A 20,075-nucleotide genomic window follows, 5' to 3' on the forward strand; every position below is an offset into this window, starting at 1 on the left:
GCTGCCCTCTCTGTGGCCTTTCTGGTGGCTTTGACTGAGGCAGCAAGAGACAGCCTTGGGGCCCCATCCCGACTCCAGCTGACCCTGCCTGCCCTCCCCTTGCAGCAGTGACGATGGCGGCGAGGAGTTGCAGCGGTGCCGGGAGGCGGCTGTGTCAGCCTCCGACATTCTGCAGGAGTCTGCCATCCACGGCCCTGTCAACGTGGAGGAAAAGGTGAAGAAGAAGAAAAAGAAGTTGAAAAAGAAAGCCAAGAAGGAGGCCAGCACCGACATCGTCACCGCCACCACCACCACAAGCAAGGCCGCCGTCAGGAAGCAGGAACAGGAGTCCGCTGAGCTCAACGGAGACCAGGCGCCACTTGGAACCAAAAAGAAGAAAAGGAAGAAAAAGGCAAAGAGGGCCAGTGAGGCCTCCCCATTCCCACCAGCAAGGAGTGCAACAGCTGTGCCTGCAAACTGAGCCCAGCCCGACTAGGGGCGCCCACTGGGGACAAGGTATTTCCACGCCCTGCCTCCCTCTCCCAGTTCAAGGACTTGGCTGGCAAGTCCAGACTCTGCCCATGACTGGGGCTTGCCCCAGGGCCAGGGCAAAGGCGTAGCTGTAGGGCCAGAAGCCTGAGCTGAGCCCTGCCCTTCCGGGCTCCCACTGGGGCTGGGGCCGGCCTGTGGTACCAGAGCATTCCATGGCCTCGGGAAGCAAGAGGAGCCTCCAGTTACCCAAGCTGATGGCCAAGTGGTAGAGCTTCCACCTCCCCAGTCCTGTCTGAGGAGAGCAAGTCAGGGGAGACCTTTTCCTTCTCCTCCACCTCCTCCACCTGATGTGGGAGACAATCTGAAGAAGACAGGGGAGGGGGACCCCGAGATGCAGAGGCCTGGAAGGAGTTTTGTGCTTCTCCCGCCAAACAACACAGACTTGATATAACATTGCCTGAAAAAGAAGGAGAGAGATTTCCCCCTCCCCCGGTTTTCCAGAATCCCCTTTCTCCACATGGGTGAATACGCCACACACAGTCTTGTCTCTGAGCCAACCAGATTATGGAAAATAAATTGTCAAGGAACCTAGCATGTAACAGAGTGATTTGGGTGCTGCCTCCCTGTCAGTGCTAAATCTTGATGAGCCATTTTAAGTAAGCATCACACGGGTGGGGTCTTCCTGCCTACATCCCTAGGAGTGTTCCTGCACCCCAGCTTCAAGGAAGTGTCACAGCGCTTGTGGACTGGGATTCATGGACCAGAGTATTCTGCAGGAAGGAGCAGACGTGCAAGGTGAAGGTGAAGTTCTGGCTTCATCACCTTGCCTTGGAGATTCAGCAGAGCAAGAAAGACACGTGGGCTGTGAGAGTGGGTGTGCTAGACTCAAGCCCCCAGGTCCCTCTGCTCCCCTCTGCCTGCCCATCCCACTCTGGGCAACGTGTGGACACACAAGAAGTTTCTGCTACGTTCCTCATTTGCTTTACTAAAAGTTAAATAAATGTACAGGCTCGCCCTTAGCCGGCTGCAAGCTGCAGGGGTGCCAGCTCTCCCCCTGCACCAGGATGGAGGCGGTCCACGAGGGCCAGGTTGTCTGCAGCAGCCCTGGGATGATGAGGGCACATGAGCCCTGGGTTTTCACGGCTGCCTTGTCCCTCAGGGCCTCAGGTTCCGGGGGTGCTGTGAATGCATGGACCTCTCCCCATCGCCTCAGCCAGCCAGGCTCCAGGCTTCCAGGTGGCAGCCTCTCCGCCAGTCTTGCCTCTCCTCCCTCTGGGCACCTCAGCTCTGCCAGCTGCTCCTGCCTTACTGCCTCCTGAGCTCAGCAGCTTCTCCTCCAAACCAAGGAAGGGTCTGCTGCCCCAGGACCTCGACTTCACACCAGGCTCAGAGTCACGAGGCTCCCATAGGAATGAGAATGACGTCTAGCCCTGAGGGGGGCTTTCCAGCAGCAGCAGGATGCCAGGCTGGCGTCAGAAGGCTTGATGCTCGGGGGGGACGTATGTCCAAGAAAATTGGAGGTCACAGGGGCAGGGAGAGGGATGGCTCAGGACGAGGGAAGCTGGTGAGGCCTGCGTGCCCTGGGCCCCTGGCACAGAGTAGCCACTCAGACGATGCTGATGTGAGTTGGGGACAGGGGTGGGTCCAAATGGGGGTTCACAGCAGGAAGAGAGGCTGGGCATAGGTGACAGAATAGGGCCATGTTGATCCATGACCTCTGTCCCTTGTGTCCTGAGAAGTGTGGCTGGCAATTTCCTTCAGGATACCAGGGCTTTCCACAGGCCCAGCCTTGGGGTACCAGAGTCCAAAGGCTGCCCCCTTTCTATTCCAAGTCATAAGATGTACCCTGAGTGGCAGGGATAGTCCCTCCCATGTCGCACTGGGAACAAACTGCTTCCCAGCTCTCTACAGTCCCCTCTTGTGCACTGAAGCAGCCTTCTTTGGGTTGGGGCACCTCAGAATCCCCATCTTTGATGCTGGCAGAGCAGGGTGGGGACCGAGGCACCGTTTTCCAGGGGAGAGCAGCAGCCCCGTGACGGCGGAAGTTTTGCAGGCTCAGATGTCCTCGTCACCCCTCAAGCAGGCTGTGGAGGCTCCAGGGCCCAGTCCATGGGAGGCAGTTGCCATGGTTACTGGGAAGAAGAGGCCATCTGCGTGGAGATGAAGGTCTCGATGACGCTGTGGTTGGACGGCAGCAGGTGGCTGTGGCCGTTGGTGGAGTCGGAGCTCTGGTACAGCACCAGGCTGCTGGAGGACACTGCAGAGGCAGGTGAAGCTGTTGGATTGCACACCAAGGCCAGCCTGACCCCTCCGGACCCACAGGGTGCTCAGGATGGGAACATGGGGCCTCGCCTCCTCCTGAGTCTTAGCAGGTAACCAGAACCCCAAAGTCAAACCTCTACCCTCAGGCCTTGTTAACCCCCAGCCAGGTTCCAGGGCCTCCCAGGAAATGGCCTCAGCACGTTTTAGTGGAAACATCAGAAAAGCCTTGGTGAGACAGTGGTGGTTAGTTTTATGCGTCACCTTGGCTGGTGTTTGGTACCTAGTCACTTAGCCAAATGCCAATCCAAGTGTTGCTGTGAAGGGTTTTGTAGACGTGGTTACCACTTGCGTCAGTTGATGTTAAGCAAAGGGTATTTCCCTCAATAATGTATCTGGGCCTTGTCCAAGCAGTTCAAGGCCTTAAGAGCAAAAGCTAAGGTTTCGCAGAGAAGGAATTCTGCCTCAGGACTGTAGTATTAACTCCTGCCCTGCCCTGCAGCTTTCAAACTTGCCAGTCGTGTGAGCCATTTCCTTCAATATATGTATGAATGTGTGTGTGTGTGTGTGTGTACATGTTCTTATTGGTTCTGCGTCTCAGGAGAACCTGACTGATTCAGACGGTTGAGAGAATGAGCTTTGAGTTTGAACCTGGATTCAAGTCCCGGCCCCATTACCTAGTAGCTGTCGGGGGCACAGCCAAGCCCCTCTCCTTGAGTGCTTTCTCATCCGTAGAATGGGGATGATGACACACACCTCAAGGGCAGAGCGTGGAGCCTGGGCCGTGGAGCCCTCGGTGACTGTCCCTGCAGCCACTAGGGCTGGATGCAAGGCCTGAGGCTCACAGGGGAGTAACTTGCCCAGAGTGACACTCAGCAAGCAGCCGCTCCAGGCCTCAGAGCCTGGCAGCCTGATTCCAGAGTGCCTGCTCTTCACCGTGACATGGGGGCTGCAGACTCGGGGCGTCAGGGTGGAAAGGCACGGGTTGGGTGGGACGTGGTGGGCTGGAGAGCCCACACTCTGATTGCTACGTGGGAGCATGAGTCCTTCCGATTTTCCAAGAGAAGTCAGAAACCTGTGAAAACTCTTAATTTTTAACCGTTGGCAAGGAGTTCAAAAAATGCTAAGCCCTGAGCCAAGGCAGCACATCCCTGAGTCACTTCTGGCCCACAGCCAGCCCAGTTCTCACCTCATGATTGCCCTTTACTGCCTCTTCCGGTTCTTTTTCCTCGACTGAGTGAATAGATGTTCCTGTGAGATAGGCCCGTTTCCTGTGGTTTCCTGTCCGCCCGGGCTCACTTTGGGGGAGTGCAGGTGCCCCTCCATTTACACCCGTCTGCTGCCCACAGCTTCCTCCCCAGCTGTGGAAGCAGCAAGGAAGGGGGCAGGGAAAGGCCGCTCACCGGTGGGGCTGGCACTGAGCCGATGGGTGGGCTGCAGGTGCTGGATGCCAGCAGGGTCCTGGCTTGGGATGTGGATGGTGGTGGCCTGAGATGCCGGCGTGTGAAGCCCGGACTCGCTGGAAGCCTCAGCATCTGAGGTAAAGACCTGGAGGAACAGCGGCCTCCTGAGCCCCCAGGGTGTGTGCTGGGGCTGGGCCCAGGAGGGGCCGAGGCAGGTCGGGGCCTTACCTGCTTGGTGGGTGTGAGGCTGGCCAGGGCACTCAGGTTGGTGGTGTCGGTGATGAGCATGGTCTGCGGAAGCAGGCCTGTGTGGGTGTACTGGGCCACCTCTGGCTTGTGGCTGTAGAGGGCTGGCCAGGAGGGAGAAGAGAGGAGGATGCAGACATGGCACCTGGGCTGGGCTGGGCTGGACCCCTCCCCGGAGGGCCTCAAGGCAGGGGAGGGGGACTCGGGGATACGGGGAGCGTGAGCCTGGTGAACACCCAGTGGGATGTTGGGGACTCAGGGCTAATTTCCAAAACTGGGAGCTCCAGATGGAGGGGTTGGATGTTCTCCCCAGCTACAGGGGCTGCTCCGCCTGTCTCAGTGATGAGGAGCCTGGGGGAGACCAGGAACCCAAACCCAGGTCCTCCCATCACCTGGAGACAACAGGGGTGAAAGGGACTGGGAGGCACAGATACTACTGTACCAAGTACCAGCCTTGGAGGGAAAGGCCGGTGCCTCTGTTAGGGGGTGAGGCGGGCAGCACATCTCTGCCTTGAGGACCCCTCGCCACAGTGTAACCCAGCCTTTCACCGGCAGTGCCCAGCCCCACAGCAGCAGACGCCAGCAGAGAAAGCAACATAAACTGCATATTCTCACGTGGACCCCGATAAAAACACAACTACCCATGTGCACACATAAATGATGCTCTTAGCCAGATACTGTTAGCCACAGATACTCAGGTCCACGATCCCTTGTTCATGATTCCAAATTCCAAAAAGGTCTGAAAGCCAACAGATTTTTGTCAGGTTGGCACTAAAGTTCATTTGGTGGCAAAATCTGACCTGAACGCGGTGTGAGGCTATGTGAATCTTTATTAGCCTACTTCATGGAATTCTGCCTTTTGCTGCAGGAATCATGGTGTTTGATGACGGGGTGTTGCCCCAAACCCTGCTGGGAGCATTATGTAATTCATGCTGTGACCACCATGTTACCTTTCTAAAGGCTGAGCAACAGTGAACCCTGAAATACATACGGCCCCAAGGGCGCACATCCACTCCCACAAACCCACGTGTGCACACACATGGCCACGCACATTCACACAGTGAAACGTGTTCTGGCCCACAGACACTCGCCTGGGCCCCTGGAGAGCCCCCGTCAGAGAAGCGCTCGCACTTGTACCAGACAGACGCGCAGGCCACATCTGCTAAGCCGCCCCCTTCCCTTAAGCCAACCTCTCCCACCGCCTCCCCCAGCGTGGGGCCAGGGGACGCTCACCGTGGGGGCTCTGTAGCTGGGCCATGGTGGCCATGAAGGGGCTCTGGGCCACATGGCTCTGCACCGAGGGCATGAGTGGCTGCTGGTAGGACGGGTGCAGGGGCTGCGAGAACTGGACCGGTTGCAGGGTGGTCAGGCTGCTGCCCATGCTGTTGATGACCGGCACGCTCTGGGCCTGAGTGGAGGCCAGGCCTGGAGCGGGAGGGGCAGGAGTCAGCCAGGTCTGCCACCCCTGTGGCCTCCCCGGACCCAGCCCAGACCCACTGGGGGCACCCTCCCTCCTTCCTAGAGCCAGTGTGCTGGAGGAGGGACAAGGCAGTCAGGAAACACCCTTGCACTAGGAACTGTCACTAACCTACATGGCCCTGGCAAGCAACTCCCCTTCTCTGGGCAGGGGGTGTGTCAAACTAGATTCCCTGGAGGGATTCCACAGCAGTGCAAAGGCCCTGGGGTTAACTCTCTGTACCCCTCTCCTAGCAGCTCCCTATGTGTCATATATATTGAGCTTCTGCATGTTAATTCCCACAAATAAAAGTCTTCCTGGACTTTAAAAAAAAAAAAGAAACACCTACAACCTAGAAAACGTCAGTCCTCCTCACCGCTCTGTTTTCCCATAGCTGTTTACCTTCTAAGGCGCTCTGTGTATAATTTATGTATTACGCTTGCTGTCTGCCACCCCAGTTGGGCCTCTGAGATTTTGGTCTGTTTGGTTCCTGTGTGTATTGCTGATGGAGCACGGGGTGGGCACTCAATAAACACACAAATGAATGAGTCCTGGGGCTCTAACAGTTCCTGGATTCCATGGGAGCCCCATGAGCCCCTCTCCCAGGTGCTCTCCCACCCCCACCAGCTTACCAATGACCAGGGTGGAGGCGCCTGTGTTGGTGAACGTGGGGCCCAAGGAGGCCGGCTCACCAGGCCCGATGGCCATGACCCCGGGGAGTGAGGCCATAATGAGGTTCTGGGGCTGCTGGTTAAGGCCTGGGGATGTCTGGTCCAAGCTGTGCAGTGCTGTCAGAGTGCTGACAGGGGGCAGGGGGCCCCCAGCGGCTGAGACCTTGGAGGGGAAGCCGAACTGCGTAAGGCTGAGTCCACACCCTGCCTCCCTGGAGACTGCTCCAGAATCTCCCAGCCAAGGGGAGGTGGGGTTGGAAAGGTCTCTCCCACCATGGGGATGGGGGAGACACTCACCAGCTTGGCTTCTGTGCTCAGCAGACTGTGACTCGGCTCCAGGCCTGTGGGGGACACTTGGTGCAAGGGTGCAGACACTGTCACCAAGGGACCGCCACTGCTTGAGGGCACTTCTGCCCCCTCACTGGTTGCAGACTGTCCATAGCGCACACCTGCAGTGGAAGCAGTGTCCAGCCTCAGCACCCCACTTGCCTACCCGCCTCCAGGGCCCCCATCACTCCACACTGCATAGGTTTGCGAAGGCCCCTTGTCCCATCCCTCTTCATGCAGCCAGCGAACTTTGCTTGAGCGTCCACTTCCCACCAGGCCCTGTGCTGGCTGCCTCCAGGTCCTTGAACACAAGGGCCGTGTTTAATGAGCTCTGTGGCCCCCACTGCCTAGTGCTGTACCTGACTTGTAAGTGCTCCAAGTGCTTAAAGACAACTGAACCAAACTGAACAGAGGCTGATGAAACTGCAGCGAACTGAGTTGAGTAGAACTGGAATTAGTTGAATGAAACTGAAGCTAGTTGAATCAAACCTGAACTGAATTGAGCTTGATTGAGTTGAATTGAATTGAACTGAGCTCTACAAAATTAGCCAGCCAAATTTCCTTGAAATACATTTAGTTAAGCTGAATCGATTGGGAGTTGGACTGGATCAAACTGTACCAAATTTAAAGGAACCAAATTGGATTATAATGAATTGGATTGAATTGAACTGAAATGAATTGAGTTGATTTGATCTGGAATGAATTGAATTGAAATCAAGCAGAGTTGAGTCAATGGCATGAGTGGAGTTGAGTGGTCAGTGGAGTGGAGAGGAGACCAGAAAGTAATGCAGATGGAATGGAGTGGAGCCCTACTGAAGTGCTGAGAGGTTTGGGTGGCTGCTGCCACTGGGGTGGGGCCCCCCAACTCTCCCACCTACCCCCATATTCCCTCTGCCCACCGTCCTAATCCCCTTGCCCGCAAGGCACTCACCGTGGACCTTACTGGGGGAGAGGGCGGGTGGGGGCAGGCCGGGGGAGCTGTGGGCAGGGAGCGCGGGGCCCGGGCCTGGCCCGGGGGGCGGCCCACTGTATGTGTCCATGGCCAGCTTGTGCCGAAAGGCTTCTTCCTTGCGCCGATTGGCAAACCAGTTGTAGACACGCACCTCCGTGACAAGGTTGGAGCCCAGCCCCTGCGCCTGCGATGGTGACACCCCTCTTTGGATGCACTCCGCCCTGCAGGAATGACCATTCGTGAGCGTCCAGGGCGGGTGCAGAAGAACCCTCTCCTGGGGTCTGGGGAGGGTTCTCAGAAGTAGGGCACTACCTGAGTGTTTAGGTTCCAATCCCAGGCTGCTGTGTGACCTTGAGCAAGTGACTTAGCCTCTCTTAGTCTTTTCAATCATAAAGTGAGCACAGTACGCATAGGTTGTAGAAAGGATGAGTGAGACTAGCAGCCACTCAAAGGTTGCTCAGGGTGGTGGGGGAGTGGGTACCAGGAGGTTTTAGACACTGAGCGGGAGTTGAGAACTCCTGGGCCAACAGCAGCCATGTCCCTCAGGACCCAGAGCCTCCCACTTCCCAGCCTCTCCCCAGGCCTGCTGACCACAAGCCATACTACCTATTGCATTCCTCCACCAATGCCTCTCTCTCCTCCTTGCTGGGGTTCTTCTGCCTCTCGTAGGCCTGGAACAGGATCTGCTGGGATGCTGGGCCCCATTTGAAACGGTTTCTCCGTCCTTTCTTGGTTGGTAGCTCATCACCTGTGGGCTCTTCAATCAGCCCACCCTGCCCAGCGTGAGTGAACTCTGTAGGCACAGAAAGCCATGAGCAGGACGCTGGCCAATCACACCTTCCCACATCAGCTTACCTGACCATGCCCCTGATTCTTTCTCACCCCTAGGGTGCTGAGCCAAATGAGCTTACAGCTAGAACTTAGAAATATCTGATCCAGCAGTGACAAACACACAGCACACGCACCACCACTTCCTTAGCCTGTGTCCAAGGCAGACATCACTAATCAACCCCTGCACACTTTTTTTGCTGAGCCACGATATCATCTCACAATCCTTCTCAACACAAGGCTCCAGGTAAGCATCAGCATTTGTTCGTGTTTGACACATATACCACTCCATTCTGCAGATGAAGAAACTGAGGCTCAGGGAGGTTAAGTATTTTTCCAGTGTCACACGATAGAGCAGAAACTTGAACCGTATCTCCTGAGCTTGATTCAGAGCTATTTTCAACATTCCAGACTTGAAAATCAAGCTTAAAGTGCAAGTATTAGCCAGGAGAGAAGAAACCCACTTTCTCAGTTGGTCCTTTGGTAAGGGAGTCAGTTAGCGGCAACTCCAAATAATAGAACAGCAAGCAATCCTTAGAAGAGTGAGAGGTGGGGGGAATATGTATACATACATAGTTAGTATATTCACACAATATCTCTGCAAGGATACATATGGGACTGAGAATGCCAGTGGCTGCTTTAGGAGAAGGACATCTAATTTTTATCGTAAAAATCTTTATTTTCTTCCAGTTTTAAGCACTTTTAAACCAAGTGTGTATTGCCTTAAAAAAAAACTGGATAATTAATAAAAGAAACATCGAAAGGATTTTTTTACACTTAGGCTTTAAAGTATGAAAGTGCACCTGGGATTTTGTGGGGTGTGAGGCTTGAGATGTAAAATCCATCCCATTCCCGGAGTAATAATGTAGGAATAAAAAATTTAGAAATAAGGTTTTCCCAGGTTTGCAATGGAGGATTCCCTGAGCATACTCCTTGCCTCTGAGCCTTTACTCATGCTGTTCCTTCTGCCTGAGACACCCTTCCCTGCATCTTCATAGGTCAAAATTCAACTCACACTTTAAGACTTAGTCAAAAGATCATACTTCTAGCGTGATTCTTCCTAATGCCCCCACCTTCCTGAGGAAGAAGAGATTATTCTCTCCTCCCCCACCAGCTCAAGGCTTGGAAATGCTATCTGTAGTGCTCTGCCCGCCCGGGCCAGCACATGGCGAGAAGTCCATAAACACTAGCTTTTGTGGTTGTTGTTATCACGTTGTAATACGTGTCTCATCATATTAAAATGATATTTTTCTCCTACTTCCCCTCTACACAGGGAGCTCTTAGGAGGCAAGGACCCAGTTCTTCCCTCTTTGGATGCCCAAGACCAACCCTCCTCCCCTCCTGCAGAGTGCCTCGTGCAGAATAGGGGAATAAATGCTGGTTGCATCCTGCCGACTTCCTCTCAGTCTGCCCATCTGAGCCCCAGCTGGCGAGGCTCCCCACCCCGACCCTCGCGCTGCAGGGCGTCCCAGGCCCTGCCCAGAAGTCGGGGCTGCAGTCGGTCATTACTTACGCTGGGCCACCTCTCGCTGCTTGCGGACGTACCAGGTGTACAGGGCGGCTCGCTTCTGTGTCTTCATGGGGGTGCCCTTGTTGAGGTGCTGGGACAGGTGGGACTGGTTGAGGCCCGTGGTGTCGACCACCTCCCGCTGCGGGATGTTGTGCTGCTGCAGGTAGGACTTGACCATCTTCGCCACGCGCCACGGGTCCTCCCTGGGAGGAGGGCAAGGACAGGGCCTGCTCAGCCAGGGCTGGCGGTGCTGCGGGCCAGAAGCCCTGTCCACTCTGGGGGTGGGGATTGTGGGTGAAAGCAGGTGTGGAGCTGGCGGCCTGCACCCTGACTCAGGGACAAGGAGGTATGGACACTCGCGTCAGGACACAAGGACATGGGGACAGAGACCTGTAGACACATACACATGGCAGACATGAGATCACAGGCCCCAAACAATCCCACACAGACATGGGAACAGATAAAGACTTAGACAGACACATGGACACAGATGTCGACGTGAACAGACTCCCACCAGAAGCTACACAAGCCAGATGGAGAGGGACCTCACCTCTGAGCCTCCTTTAAAGATCCTCCCCTCATTCTACCTAAAAAGGTTATTTGTGGGTGTGTCTTATCCACTGTGAGAGACTGTAAACACCTTGAGGGCAGGAACTGTCTGGTACTAAGCACCCAAAATAGGCCTGACATAGAGTATGCCCTTGATGAGTACATGAATGAATGAGTGTAGAGATGGATGGATGGATGGATGGATGACTTGGTAATGTGTTGATGGTGGATGAGAGGCTGGATGAATAGTCGGATTGGTAAAGGGCTGATGTTGGATGAGAGGATGGATGGTTGGATGGATAGATGGGGTGGCAGATGGTGGTTGGGTATATAGAGGACGGTTGGTTGGATGAGAGAGACCAACTGCAAAAGAGATTGGGTCTGAAAACAAGAAGAGAAACATGATTCTGCCACTTTACAGCCTGGGCCTCTGAGGCTAAGAGCACCTGTGTCGCTTGTATCTCTTGCCCAAGGTCACAGGACCAGCTCAGCAGAATCCCAAATAAAGGGATTCGGCTCTGAGTCAGCCTATCATGTAAAAATCACACAGGTCAAAATGCCTCCTGAAAATCTGCACTGAACCCTGGACGGTGGTGTGACCAGTCTTTCCACAGCACGAGGCAGGTGGCCAGTCTCTCCAGAGTCCTAGGGGAAGGGGTTGTGGGCTGGCATTCAGAGGCCTTGTTGTTGAGCATGGAATCCCACTCTGCGAGCTGAAGTTCTCTCACTAGAGGGATTCAAGGGACCGAGGCCACCTGTGGTTCCTACTCCATATGGTCCTCTGCTCACTGTGGGGTAATGGAAGGGGTCAGGTTGCCTGTACGATATAAATTCTCCTCTCCCTCCCTCTCCTGCTCTGGCTCAACCCTCCTCTCTTCCCTTCCCCCTCTCCTGGGCTTCTGTTACAACTGTGTCAGGTACAACCATGCTGAAACAGGCAGAACCAGGATTTGAACCCAGGTCTGTGAGATCCCAGGGCCTGTGTTCCCACCACCCTGATGCAGCAGTTGGCTTCTAGACTGGGAGCCCTCCCACGCTGGCACGTGTGACAGATGGCGTGTGCAGGAGGCAATTCATCACCGTGTCACTTGCCACAGCCGAAGAGTGGAAACAACCTAAGTGTCCAGCAAAAGGATGCTGATTAACTAAATTGCGGTGCCTCCGTACAAGGCAGCTGTAAAAACCCACTGAGAAAGTTCTGGATAACCCCTGATGGAACAGTTTGTCTGTTTGTGTAAAATTTCAGGTGGGATAAGAAAAGATTTCCACATACTTGCTTAGGTTCGCATGAAATACCAGAAGGACACAGAGTGACCTGGAGACGCTGACTGGGTGCCAGGGAGTGGGTGAGAGGTGAGAGGGACATTTTTCTGTTGCTCTTCTGTACTTAGTAAATTACATAATATAGTATACTACGTATACATATATAATGTTTTCAACTGAATTCTAAAAAACTGAACTAAAAGCAAAGAAGCTCCCTGGTGCTCTAAAGCCAACCCTCACTGCCTTCTCCCCGGCCCTTCCTTCTCTCCTTTCTCAAAGAACCAGCCTCGCCAGCCCCCTTGACAATGCCCTTCTGAGACAGGAGGCCACAGAGCCTTTCGTCGGCTTTGGCCCTCTGACTTCCTCCTTTTTTTAATTAGCGGTTCCTATCCAGGCAGGGAGGAAGGGAAGGTGGGGACAGAGACAGTTAAAATAATCAGCAGTCAGTCCAGCAAAGTCCCATTTGTATAAAAATGATAGCTGTGGGAATTCTGTTCTTGAGTATTTACGGTGAAGAGGTGGTCATTTAAATCTTAACAATAACCCTAAGAAGCAGGTACTGCTCGTACGCCCATTTCACAGGTGAGAAGATTGAGGCTCAGAAAGGTGAGCCCTTGTCCAAAATGACCTAGCTGGGACTTGGGAATATCTCACTTTGCCAAGACCCCCCTGGACCTCTCCCTGAGCTGCATCTCCCTGCTTTCAGGGGCTCCTAGGGGCCTCTGCTCCACCTCCCCGACTCTCTGAGTACCAGTCAGAGCTAGGAGGGAAGGGCAGGACAAAGTCCAGCCTTGTGCTCTGTGGCAAACATGTTTATCTGATTCTGGGGCTGGGCTGCCCGATGGCCTCCCCCCCACCCCCGCCCCAGAGGCAGTCATCACCCTCCTGAGTGCCCCTCCCTCCCTCTGTCTCTCTTCTCCAGAGAGAATGAGCCCGATCTTCCTCTCAACAGGGCCCCTCCTGGCTCAGACTAAAGACTTACTATCTGTCCTTGTCCATATGACCCCATATGAGTCTGTCTTTGTTTCTCTCCATCTCTCTTTTCTCCTTCTGTCTCTGTGTTTCTCTGTTTTCTGCTCTCTTCCTCTCACCCACCCCCAACCACACACACACACATACACACACGCACACACGCACACGCAGAGTCTCTACCAAGGGCGTGGCTCTTTTCAGTTTCCCCAACTCAGAACTAAGGGGCCAGGTCTCCAGGCATCTCCTGCTTTCACTCTAACGGATTTGAGAGTGAAACCAACCTGGGTTCAAATCCCACTGCTGCGACCTGGCACCTGATGTGCAGATGCCCCACATCTCTCCTATAACATGACGGTAAATCCATGCCTACCTCCCAGGGCCGTTGGGAGAACTGAATGAGTTTCTACTAGGATTGAAATGCTGAGGTCAGGGCCTGGCACACAGTAAGAGCTCAGTATTTGGAAAAATATTGTCATCATCATCAATACGATGTAGTCCTGGGAACTCCCGGCCCCACAGCTGAAGGAAGAGGGCCTGGGAGAGGTGAAAAGTCTGCCCACATCTCCCTCCTCCTGCCTCTGCCAGTCCTGGGGTCAACCAGAAGTTCAAGGCTTTGGGTCTTTTGCTCACTGGTCCCTGGGGTTTCAAGTGGGTCCAAGGTCACAGAGCTGGGAGACAAGCCTGAAGGGCCACTCGACTGGAGGGTGAGCTAAGTTCTCAGTGTGAATCCCAGCTCTGCCACTCAGTCTCCGGGTGGCCCTGGGAAGTTGCTTAACCTCTGTGTGCCTCAGTTTCCTCCACTGTGATATGAGGCTAATAATATTTCATAGGCTGTCAGGAGGAGAAAATAAGTTCAATGCATTCATAAGCCCTTCGTGTAAAATGAGACCACTAATAATAGCAATCATCTGTTGCACTTATGTGCTATTTAACCCTGTGGGTAAGCATTATTATCAGCTCCACCTGGCAGAGGACCTAGGGCTCAGAAAAGTAAAATCACCTGCTGGAGCTAGAATGGGGCAGAGCTGGGATTTGAGCCCAGGCAGGCTGGTCTCAGTCAGGGGTGTCAGACTGACCCGCTAGCCACTGTCTTCCTGGGTCTCAGTGCCTTGGTGCTGCCTGATGGAGAGGATCAGAGACCCTCAAGGTTGAGGTGTGAGCTGCTCAGGGATGGAAGGACCTAGGAGGACACTCAGGAAGGAGCCTCCCTTAGCCAGAGCAGCAGACGTCCCCAGCGGCTCAGAGAAGCCTAGTCACTCATTCATTCCTGCTGCGCGTCAGCTGCTGGGCTGATATCAGGGGTATAAGTGGTGAACAAGACCCTGCCCTGGAAAAACTTCTGTTCTCATGGCAGGAGCTAGAAAACAGACAGACAAATAAGGTAATGATAAGGGACAGGTGAAAATTAATGAAAGTCACGGAAGAGGGAGTGACTGGGGTGGAGCCTACCTTTATTTAGATGGGGTGGTCAGGGAGGACCTCCCTGAGGAGGTGATATTTGAGCAAAAAGGAGAAGGAATTGGCCCCGGGAAGATCTGGAAGAAGAATTCTAGGCAGAAGGCACAGTGCATGCAAAGGCCCTGAGGTGGGAATCAGCAAAGTCAGTGTAACTGAAAGGAAGTGAGGAAGGGAGAGAGGTCCCTTAGAAAGAGGTCAGGAAACCAAGGCTGGGAGTTTGAATTTTATTCATTGTTGAGGTGGGGAAACTGAGGCAGGAGGAGGAAGAGACATTAGCCCAAGGTCATACTTGGTCACACTTAGTTTGTGTGAGAAGTCCTGCCTCTTCACCATCCTTTCTAGCCTGCCTGGGCTTCATCAGGGGTCCCCTACCCTCTCTAGCCTGTGCCCTGGGGCTCGAGGCCCCACTTTTTCCCTTCGGGGCGTTTTCAGATCCCTTTTGTTACCTGAACAATAAGTAACCCGGGTAGTTAGTTATAAACTCCGCAGGAACAAGGAGCTGGTTGATAATTTATAGCAACATCTCAAATTTAAATGGAAAGTAAATAGCATGCTGTTAGCATTAAAGAAAACCCAATCGGGGCGGGAGGGAAGCACTCCAGCCTTCTCTCAGCTTGGGGCGCCTCACTCTCTCCCCAGCCCCTTCTCCCAGCTGCCTGTGAGCCCCTCTCCCCTCCCGGCTTCTTGGCTCTGCTCTGCTTCTCCAGGCCTCTCTCTACCCACATCCTGTCTCTTCCTCCATGCCTCCCCTCTCTCCCTCAGCTTCCAAGTCTCTGCTGGTCCCCAGGGAGCACTTTGACCCCTGTTCCCCGCTCAAGTGCTGTGGATCAAGCCTTCCCCTCCACCCACCATCCCACCAAAGGGGCTGCTGGTCAAGAGGCCCCACCCAGCCAGGTAAGGCCTTTGGCACCCCTTGCCCCCACTCCCCCCGGAAAGCCCCCAATCCCATCTGGGGCCCTGAGCAAGTCTGGCCCAGCCCCACCCTGTCAGGGCTGCCCTTGCCCTGGGCCTGGCGATGCCTGACTCTTTGCCCCTCCCCTGCAGACAGAGGCCCTTTGCCCTCCTCTTCCTGCCAAGTCAGGGGGCCCTGGCTGCTCCCCTGCCCCCTGCCCAGGCCCTCATGAGGCCTGGCAGACCCTGAAGGCTCCCTGTGGCAGGGATCCAGCCACCCCCACACCCCAAGCTGGGATCAGGACCTTGGACAGAAAAGAGATGGTCTCTGGGACTCTTTCTCAGTCTCCCCAACCCACCCCCAGCCAGCCCCTGGCCCCCAGTCATGGAGGAAGAGGGCACCAAAGAGAGTGGGTGTGGAGTCCCAGTTGGGTGGCCTTCATCAAGCTACTTCCCCTCTCATTTCCCTCATCTGTGAAGCAGTTATTCATAGCTGCCTCCAGAGTTCATCTCAGTGTTGCCAGAAATCACACATGTGAAACTTCAGCACAGCGCCCACCCGGCTGTTAGGATGGAGGTTACAGAGCCTTAGGGGAGGGGCAGTGCTTGAAGCCCCCAGACCCCCTTCCCCTCACCTTTACCCTCCCCATCCCCCAGCCCGCTGGGTGGGAAGTTGGTTGGCTCAGGCCGTCCCCAGGCCACCAGCCCTACAAGTTAATGATCACAGGCCTTATCAGAGCCTTTTGCCATGTATAAATTTATAAAACAAAAGAGAAATAATAAAGCCTGTGGGTAATTAGTAACCAGGTCAACTCTGCTGAGGAGAGGGGAGGCATCAGGCTCAGACCCACCCAGCTCTCCGGGATATGGGGAGCCAGCCAGTGGGTGGGGGTACGGAGCGGGGAGGCCTCTAACTGCACCTGCTGGAGAGGTGGGGGGGCCTGAGGCTGTGCTGGAAAGGGGAGCAGCTCCTTCCTTGAGGCTCCATTTCCCTCAGGTAAGAAAGACTGGGCCCTCCTGGCCAAATGTTTGAGTTCCGGGGAGGCCAGGGAAGCCCCCGAAAGCCCAGTTCTCGCTCCCCAGTGGTGCACCTGGTGCTTGGCAGGGAAGGTAGGGCTCGGGGAGTGGAAATAGGGATGGTGGCTATAAACTCCCTCCGCCCTCTGGTTGTCCGGCCACTTGAATTGTGGACTCTCCCGCTTTGTCCCCATCTTGGAGCTCCCCGGGGGGATGGCCCCACTTCTGAAGTGCTGGGCTGAGAGCCTTGGCTCGTGGGGACTCAGAGGACCAGGTTGGGGGCTGGAGGCTCCAATCCCCGAGCCGGGACCACCCCCCCTCCAAGCTCCAATGGGCCCTGTCCCCCTTAACCAACATCCAGAATGAAGGCCACAGCCATGGGACTCTGGAGTGGGAAGGGCTGGTCAGGAGCCGAGGGTGGGCCCCTCCAGGCTCCTTGGGAGCTGGGGACAGGAGAGGGGTCCTTACTGCAGCAGGGTCTCCACCACGGCTTTCTGGTGGGCTGCCTCCTCCGGGCTGAGGTTCTCCAGCTCTTTGAGGATTGGCGGCGTGAAGTCTTCCCCATCGTCGTCCGTCTCGTCCTCGGAGCCCCTCGTCTCCCCGAGTCCGTTGGGAAGCTCGGCCAGCTCCCCTCGCCCACCACCGCCACAGGACTCCCCCTTGTCCAGGGGGCCATCTCCGGCCAGCAGGTAGGGCGCCGGCTCACCCAAGGCCTGGATCAGCGCCTCTTTGCTCAGGCCCGACTCAAGCAGGGCGGCCAGGAGCTCCGTCTGCAGTTGGCTCAGTTTAGAAACCATGGCTCTGCTAGCGCTGGGCCACGCGGCCCTGGGCCACCCAGCTGGCCGCCTCCCCAGCTGCGTGGGCCGGCTCCGTGCTGGCCGGCCAGCAGGCAGGCCCAAACCAGGCTCCTTGCACCCGCTGCCCCCCCAAACCCCACTAGCCAAGCCCTGTGGGCACCCCCAACCCCCAACCCTGGCCCCAGTGGCCAGTGAATCAGGGCCCCTGCCCGCTCTGTTTACATTGGAGCTGGGGAAATTCTCCAAGGTTCATATTTATCCGTGTGCTTAGAGAAGGGACTGAACTTTGGACTTCACCCTGCAAACTGCAGGCCTCATGGCAGCGCCGAGGGACGGGGAGCTGCGGCCTTCACTGGGAGTAGGCAGAGCAGAGGGTGGGGGAGGCGGCAGTGGGGGGCCCAGGGCAGCTGGGACGGATGGTGCTGAAACAGGGAGGTCTTCAGGTGACCAGCATGGGGTCCCACCCCACCAGGACCTTGTCGGGGATCAGGTTGAGGCAGGAGAGCAGAAACAGCGGGTTTCCCTTGGGAACAGAAGCAGCAGGGAGTTTTAGGCCATTGGGCCATCTCTCCTCAAGGGCAGGGCTGGGTCACATCCATTTGGGGAGCTGCCTTCCTGCCAGCCCCAACATCAGGCCTGCTGGGAGGAACACTGTGTCGACTTAAGTCTGCTGTGGGCTGGGTCTGTAATGTGCATCATTACCTCAGAGTAGCCCCTAACCACTGTGAGTAGGTACAGGAATTATGCCCATTTTACAGAGGAGGAAACTGAGGTTCTGAGAGGGTAAGCAACTTCCCCAAAGTCACACAGCTAGAAGACTTGTGGGATGGGAATAGGGTGAGAGCAGTCAGGCATTTGGCTCAGAATTTTAAGGGGGCACCAAAAAACTCAGTAAATCAAGAGAAAACAATATTTGTATGCAATATATTAAAAATTCAGAATTAATGCTAAGCCCAAAAGAATTTAAGATACTACCACATAAAAACTTGCATGTGAATGTTCATAGCATTATTCACAATAGCCAAAAAGTGGAGAAACATAAATATCCATCAGCGGATGAATGGGTAGATAAAATGTTGTCCATCCATGCAATGGCATGGTATTTGGCCATAAAAAGGAATGAAGTCCTGATTCATAAGGGTGAATCTTGAAGACATTATGCTAAGAAGCCAGACACAAAAGGCCATCTATTGTATTATTCCATTTATAGGAAAAGTTCAGAATAGGCAAATCCACATGGACAGAAAGTAGATTGGTGGTTGCCAGGGGCTGAGGGGACAGGTGCGGGGAGGGGGAGAGGGAGGGGAGGGAATGGCTGCTTAAAGGCTACGGAGTTTCTTTGAGGGTGATGGAGATGTTCTAATGTAGATTCGGTGATGTTATACCATTCTGTGAATATACTAAAAATCACTGAATGGTGCATTTTTAAAGGGTGAATTTTATATAGGAATCAATAAAATATATTTTTAAATCAATGCAAAAAATCTGTGATGAACCACAAATATCAAAATGTTAAGTAAAGGCAGATTCTAACCCTCACTCACCCCCACCCACCTCTTCCCTCTTCCAGTCAGAGCCTGGACAAAAATTCCTGCAGTCTGTCCCCTGGGGTGGCCCTAAGCTCCCAGAACAAGGGGTGTACACCATTGCCTGGAGTACGCGGAGTGGGTGCTGCGGGGCTGCCCCCTAGGCTGGGGCATCTCTCAGGGGTCTGCAGAACCAGGGTCATATGTTGGGCAACAGAAGCAGGGAGAAGGTACCATTGGCCAGAAGGCCCTCCCTGCAGGCCAGGCCAGGCCAGGCCAGCGGAGAGGAAGCGGGGCTGAGGAAGGATGATAGCTGATCTATCAGCTCCAATCCCCCTTCTCTGTCGTCTCCCAGACCCAGGGCTCCAATCCCCCTTCCTCTGATTTCTGGCTTCATTTTTGCACGCACCTAATGTGCTGGCAAATGTGCTGCCCATGCGGCCACTAAGCACTTGAAATGTGGCTGATGCCTCTGGCTGAAATAATAATATTTTGGATATATTGGGTAAAATTTTTCAATTTGAAAACTAAATTTAAGGGGGGGAGGGTAATACATCCATGGTAGAGTCCATTAAAAACACACACACACACAAAAACAAAACAATATATAAACATAATTAAATTTTTTAAAATTTTAATTAAAAATTATTTTTACTTGTTTCTTTTTGCTTTTTGTTTGTTTTATGAGAGAGAGGTAATTAGGTTTATTTATGCTTGGAAGAGGTACTGGGGACTGAACCCAGGACCTTATGCATGCTAAGCATGCACTCTGTCACTTGAGCTACACCCTCCCCTGTTTTTTCTTACTTTTATAATGGTACCACCAGAAACCTTTATTTTTTGGTGTATATTCTTTTTCGATTGTTTGCTTTTGTTTTTGTTTTTTATTGAAGTATAGTTGATTTACACTGCTGTGTTAGTTTCAGATATATAGCAAAATGATTTCAGTTATACATATATTCATGTATTCTTTTTCAGATTCTTTTCCATTATAGGTTATTACAAGATATCGAATATAGTTCCCTGTGCTATACAATCGGTCTTGTTTTTTTATCTAGTTTATATATAGTAGTGTGTATCTGTTAATCCCAAACTCCTAATTTATCCCTCCTCCTCCCCTTTCCCCTTTGGTAACCAGTAAATTTGTTTTCTATGTCTGTGAGTCCATTTCTGGTTTATAAATAGGTTTATTTGTATCATTTTTTAAGATTCCATGTATAAATGTATCATATGATGTTTGTCTTCCTCTGTCTGCCTTACTTTGTTTAGTATCGGAAGCTTTTAAATTACATTTGTGGCTCACGTCTTTCTGTTGGACAGCACTGCTCTGTAATTTACTTAGATATTATGTTTGTTATTTATGGTTTGTCTCCTTCTGCTAGAATGTAGGGCAGGGCTTTTGTCTGTCTTGTTCACTGCTATATTCCCAGTGCCTAAAGTATTGCCTCATCCATACATAGTAGGTGCTCAGTAAATATT

At 53.7% G+C, this 20,075-nt stretch overlaps 2 protein-coding genes across 7 annotated transcripts in view; one reads left to right on the forward strand and one right to left on the reverse strand.

The window, feature by feature from the left end:
* Positions 1-20,075, forward strand: part of C32H12orf43 (chromosome 32 C12orf43 homolog) — a 29,081-nt gene that overhangs the window by 5,834 nt on the left and 3,172 nt on the right. For 2 of the 5 annotated variants that reach the window (XR_004316593.1, XR_004316594.1), the window contains exons 7-9: positions 106-2,843; positions 15,128-15,259; positions 16,747-16,962. Coding sequence is in view for 2 of the 5 variants with exons in the window: in XM_014553662.2 (XP_014409148.1) it covers positions 106-460 (355 nt within the window). In the remaining 3 variants the exon portion in view is untranslated. Of the gene's footprint in view, positions 1-105; positions 3,993-15,127; positions 15,260-16,746; positions 16,963-20,075 lie in introns of those variants that run through there. The other 3 variants (XR_004316595.1, XM_014553662.2, XM_006178099.3) reach the window with 3 other exon arrangements.
* On the reverse strand, positions 2,478-17,524 carry HNF1A (HNF1 homeobox A). 2 transcript variants are annotated; one of them, XM_032471539.1, is made up of 11 exons: positions 16,742-17,261; positions 10,127-10,326; positions 8,392-8,578; positions 7,765-8,006; positions 6,804-6,955; positions 6,468-6,669; positions 5,613-5,804; positions 4,362-4,483; positions 4,134-4,278; positions 3,920-3,981; positions 2,502-2,728 (listed from the first exon to the last, which is right to left on the reverse strand). In XM_032471539.1, the coding sequence occupies exons 1-11, from the start codon at positions 17,068-17,070 to the stop codon at positions 2,540-2,542; spliced, it is 2,022 nt and encodes a 673-aa protein (XP_032327430.1). In that variant the 5' UTR covers positions 17,071-17,261; the 3' UTR covers positions 2,502-2,539. The 2 variants fall into 2 exon arrangements, with proteins under 2 accessions (XP_032327431.1, XP_032327430.1); XM_032471540.1 differs by lacking the exon at positions 3,920-3,981 and having other exon boundaries at positions 2,478-2,728; positions 16,742-17,524.

This window comes from Camelus ferus, chromosome 32 (assembly GCF_009834535.1).
Source record: "Camelus ferus isolate YT-003-E chromosome 32, BCGSAC_Cfer_1.0, whole genome shotgun sequence".
NCBI lineage: Eukaryota > Metazoa > Chordata > Mammalia > Artiodactyla > Camelidae > Camelus > Camelus ferus.

Excerpts from the sequence above, each read along its gene's own strand:
- HNF1A (XM_032471539.1), bottom strand. The coding sequence starts at position 17,070 with ATGGTTTCTAAACTGAGCCAACTGCAGACGGAGCTCCTGGCCGCCCTG. Across the intron at positions 10,327-16,741 it reads GTGGTGGAGACCCTGCTGCA|GGAGGACCCGTGGCGCGTGG; the intron begins GTAAGGACCCCT and ends CCCTCCTCCCAG. Across the intron at positions 4,279-4,361 it reads GCCTCACACCCACCAAGCAG|GTCTTTACCTCAGATGCTGA; the intron begins GTAAGGCCCCGA and ends CTGTTCCTCCAG.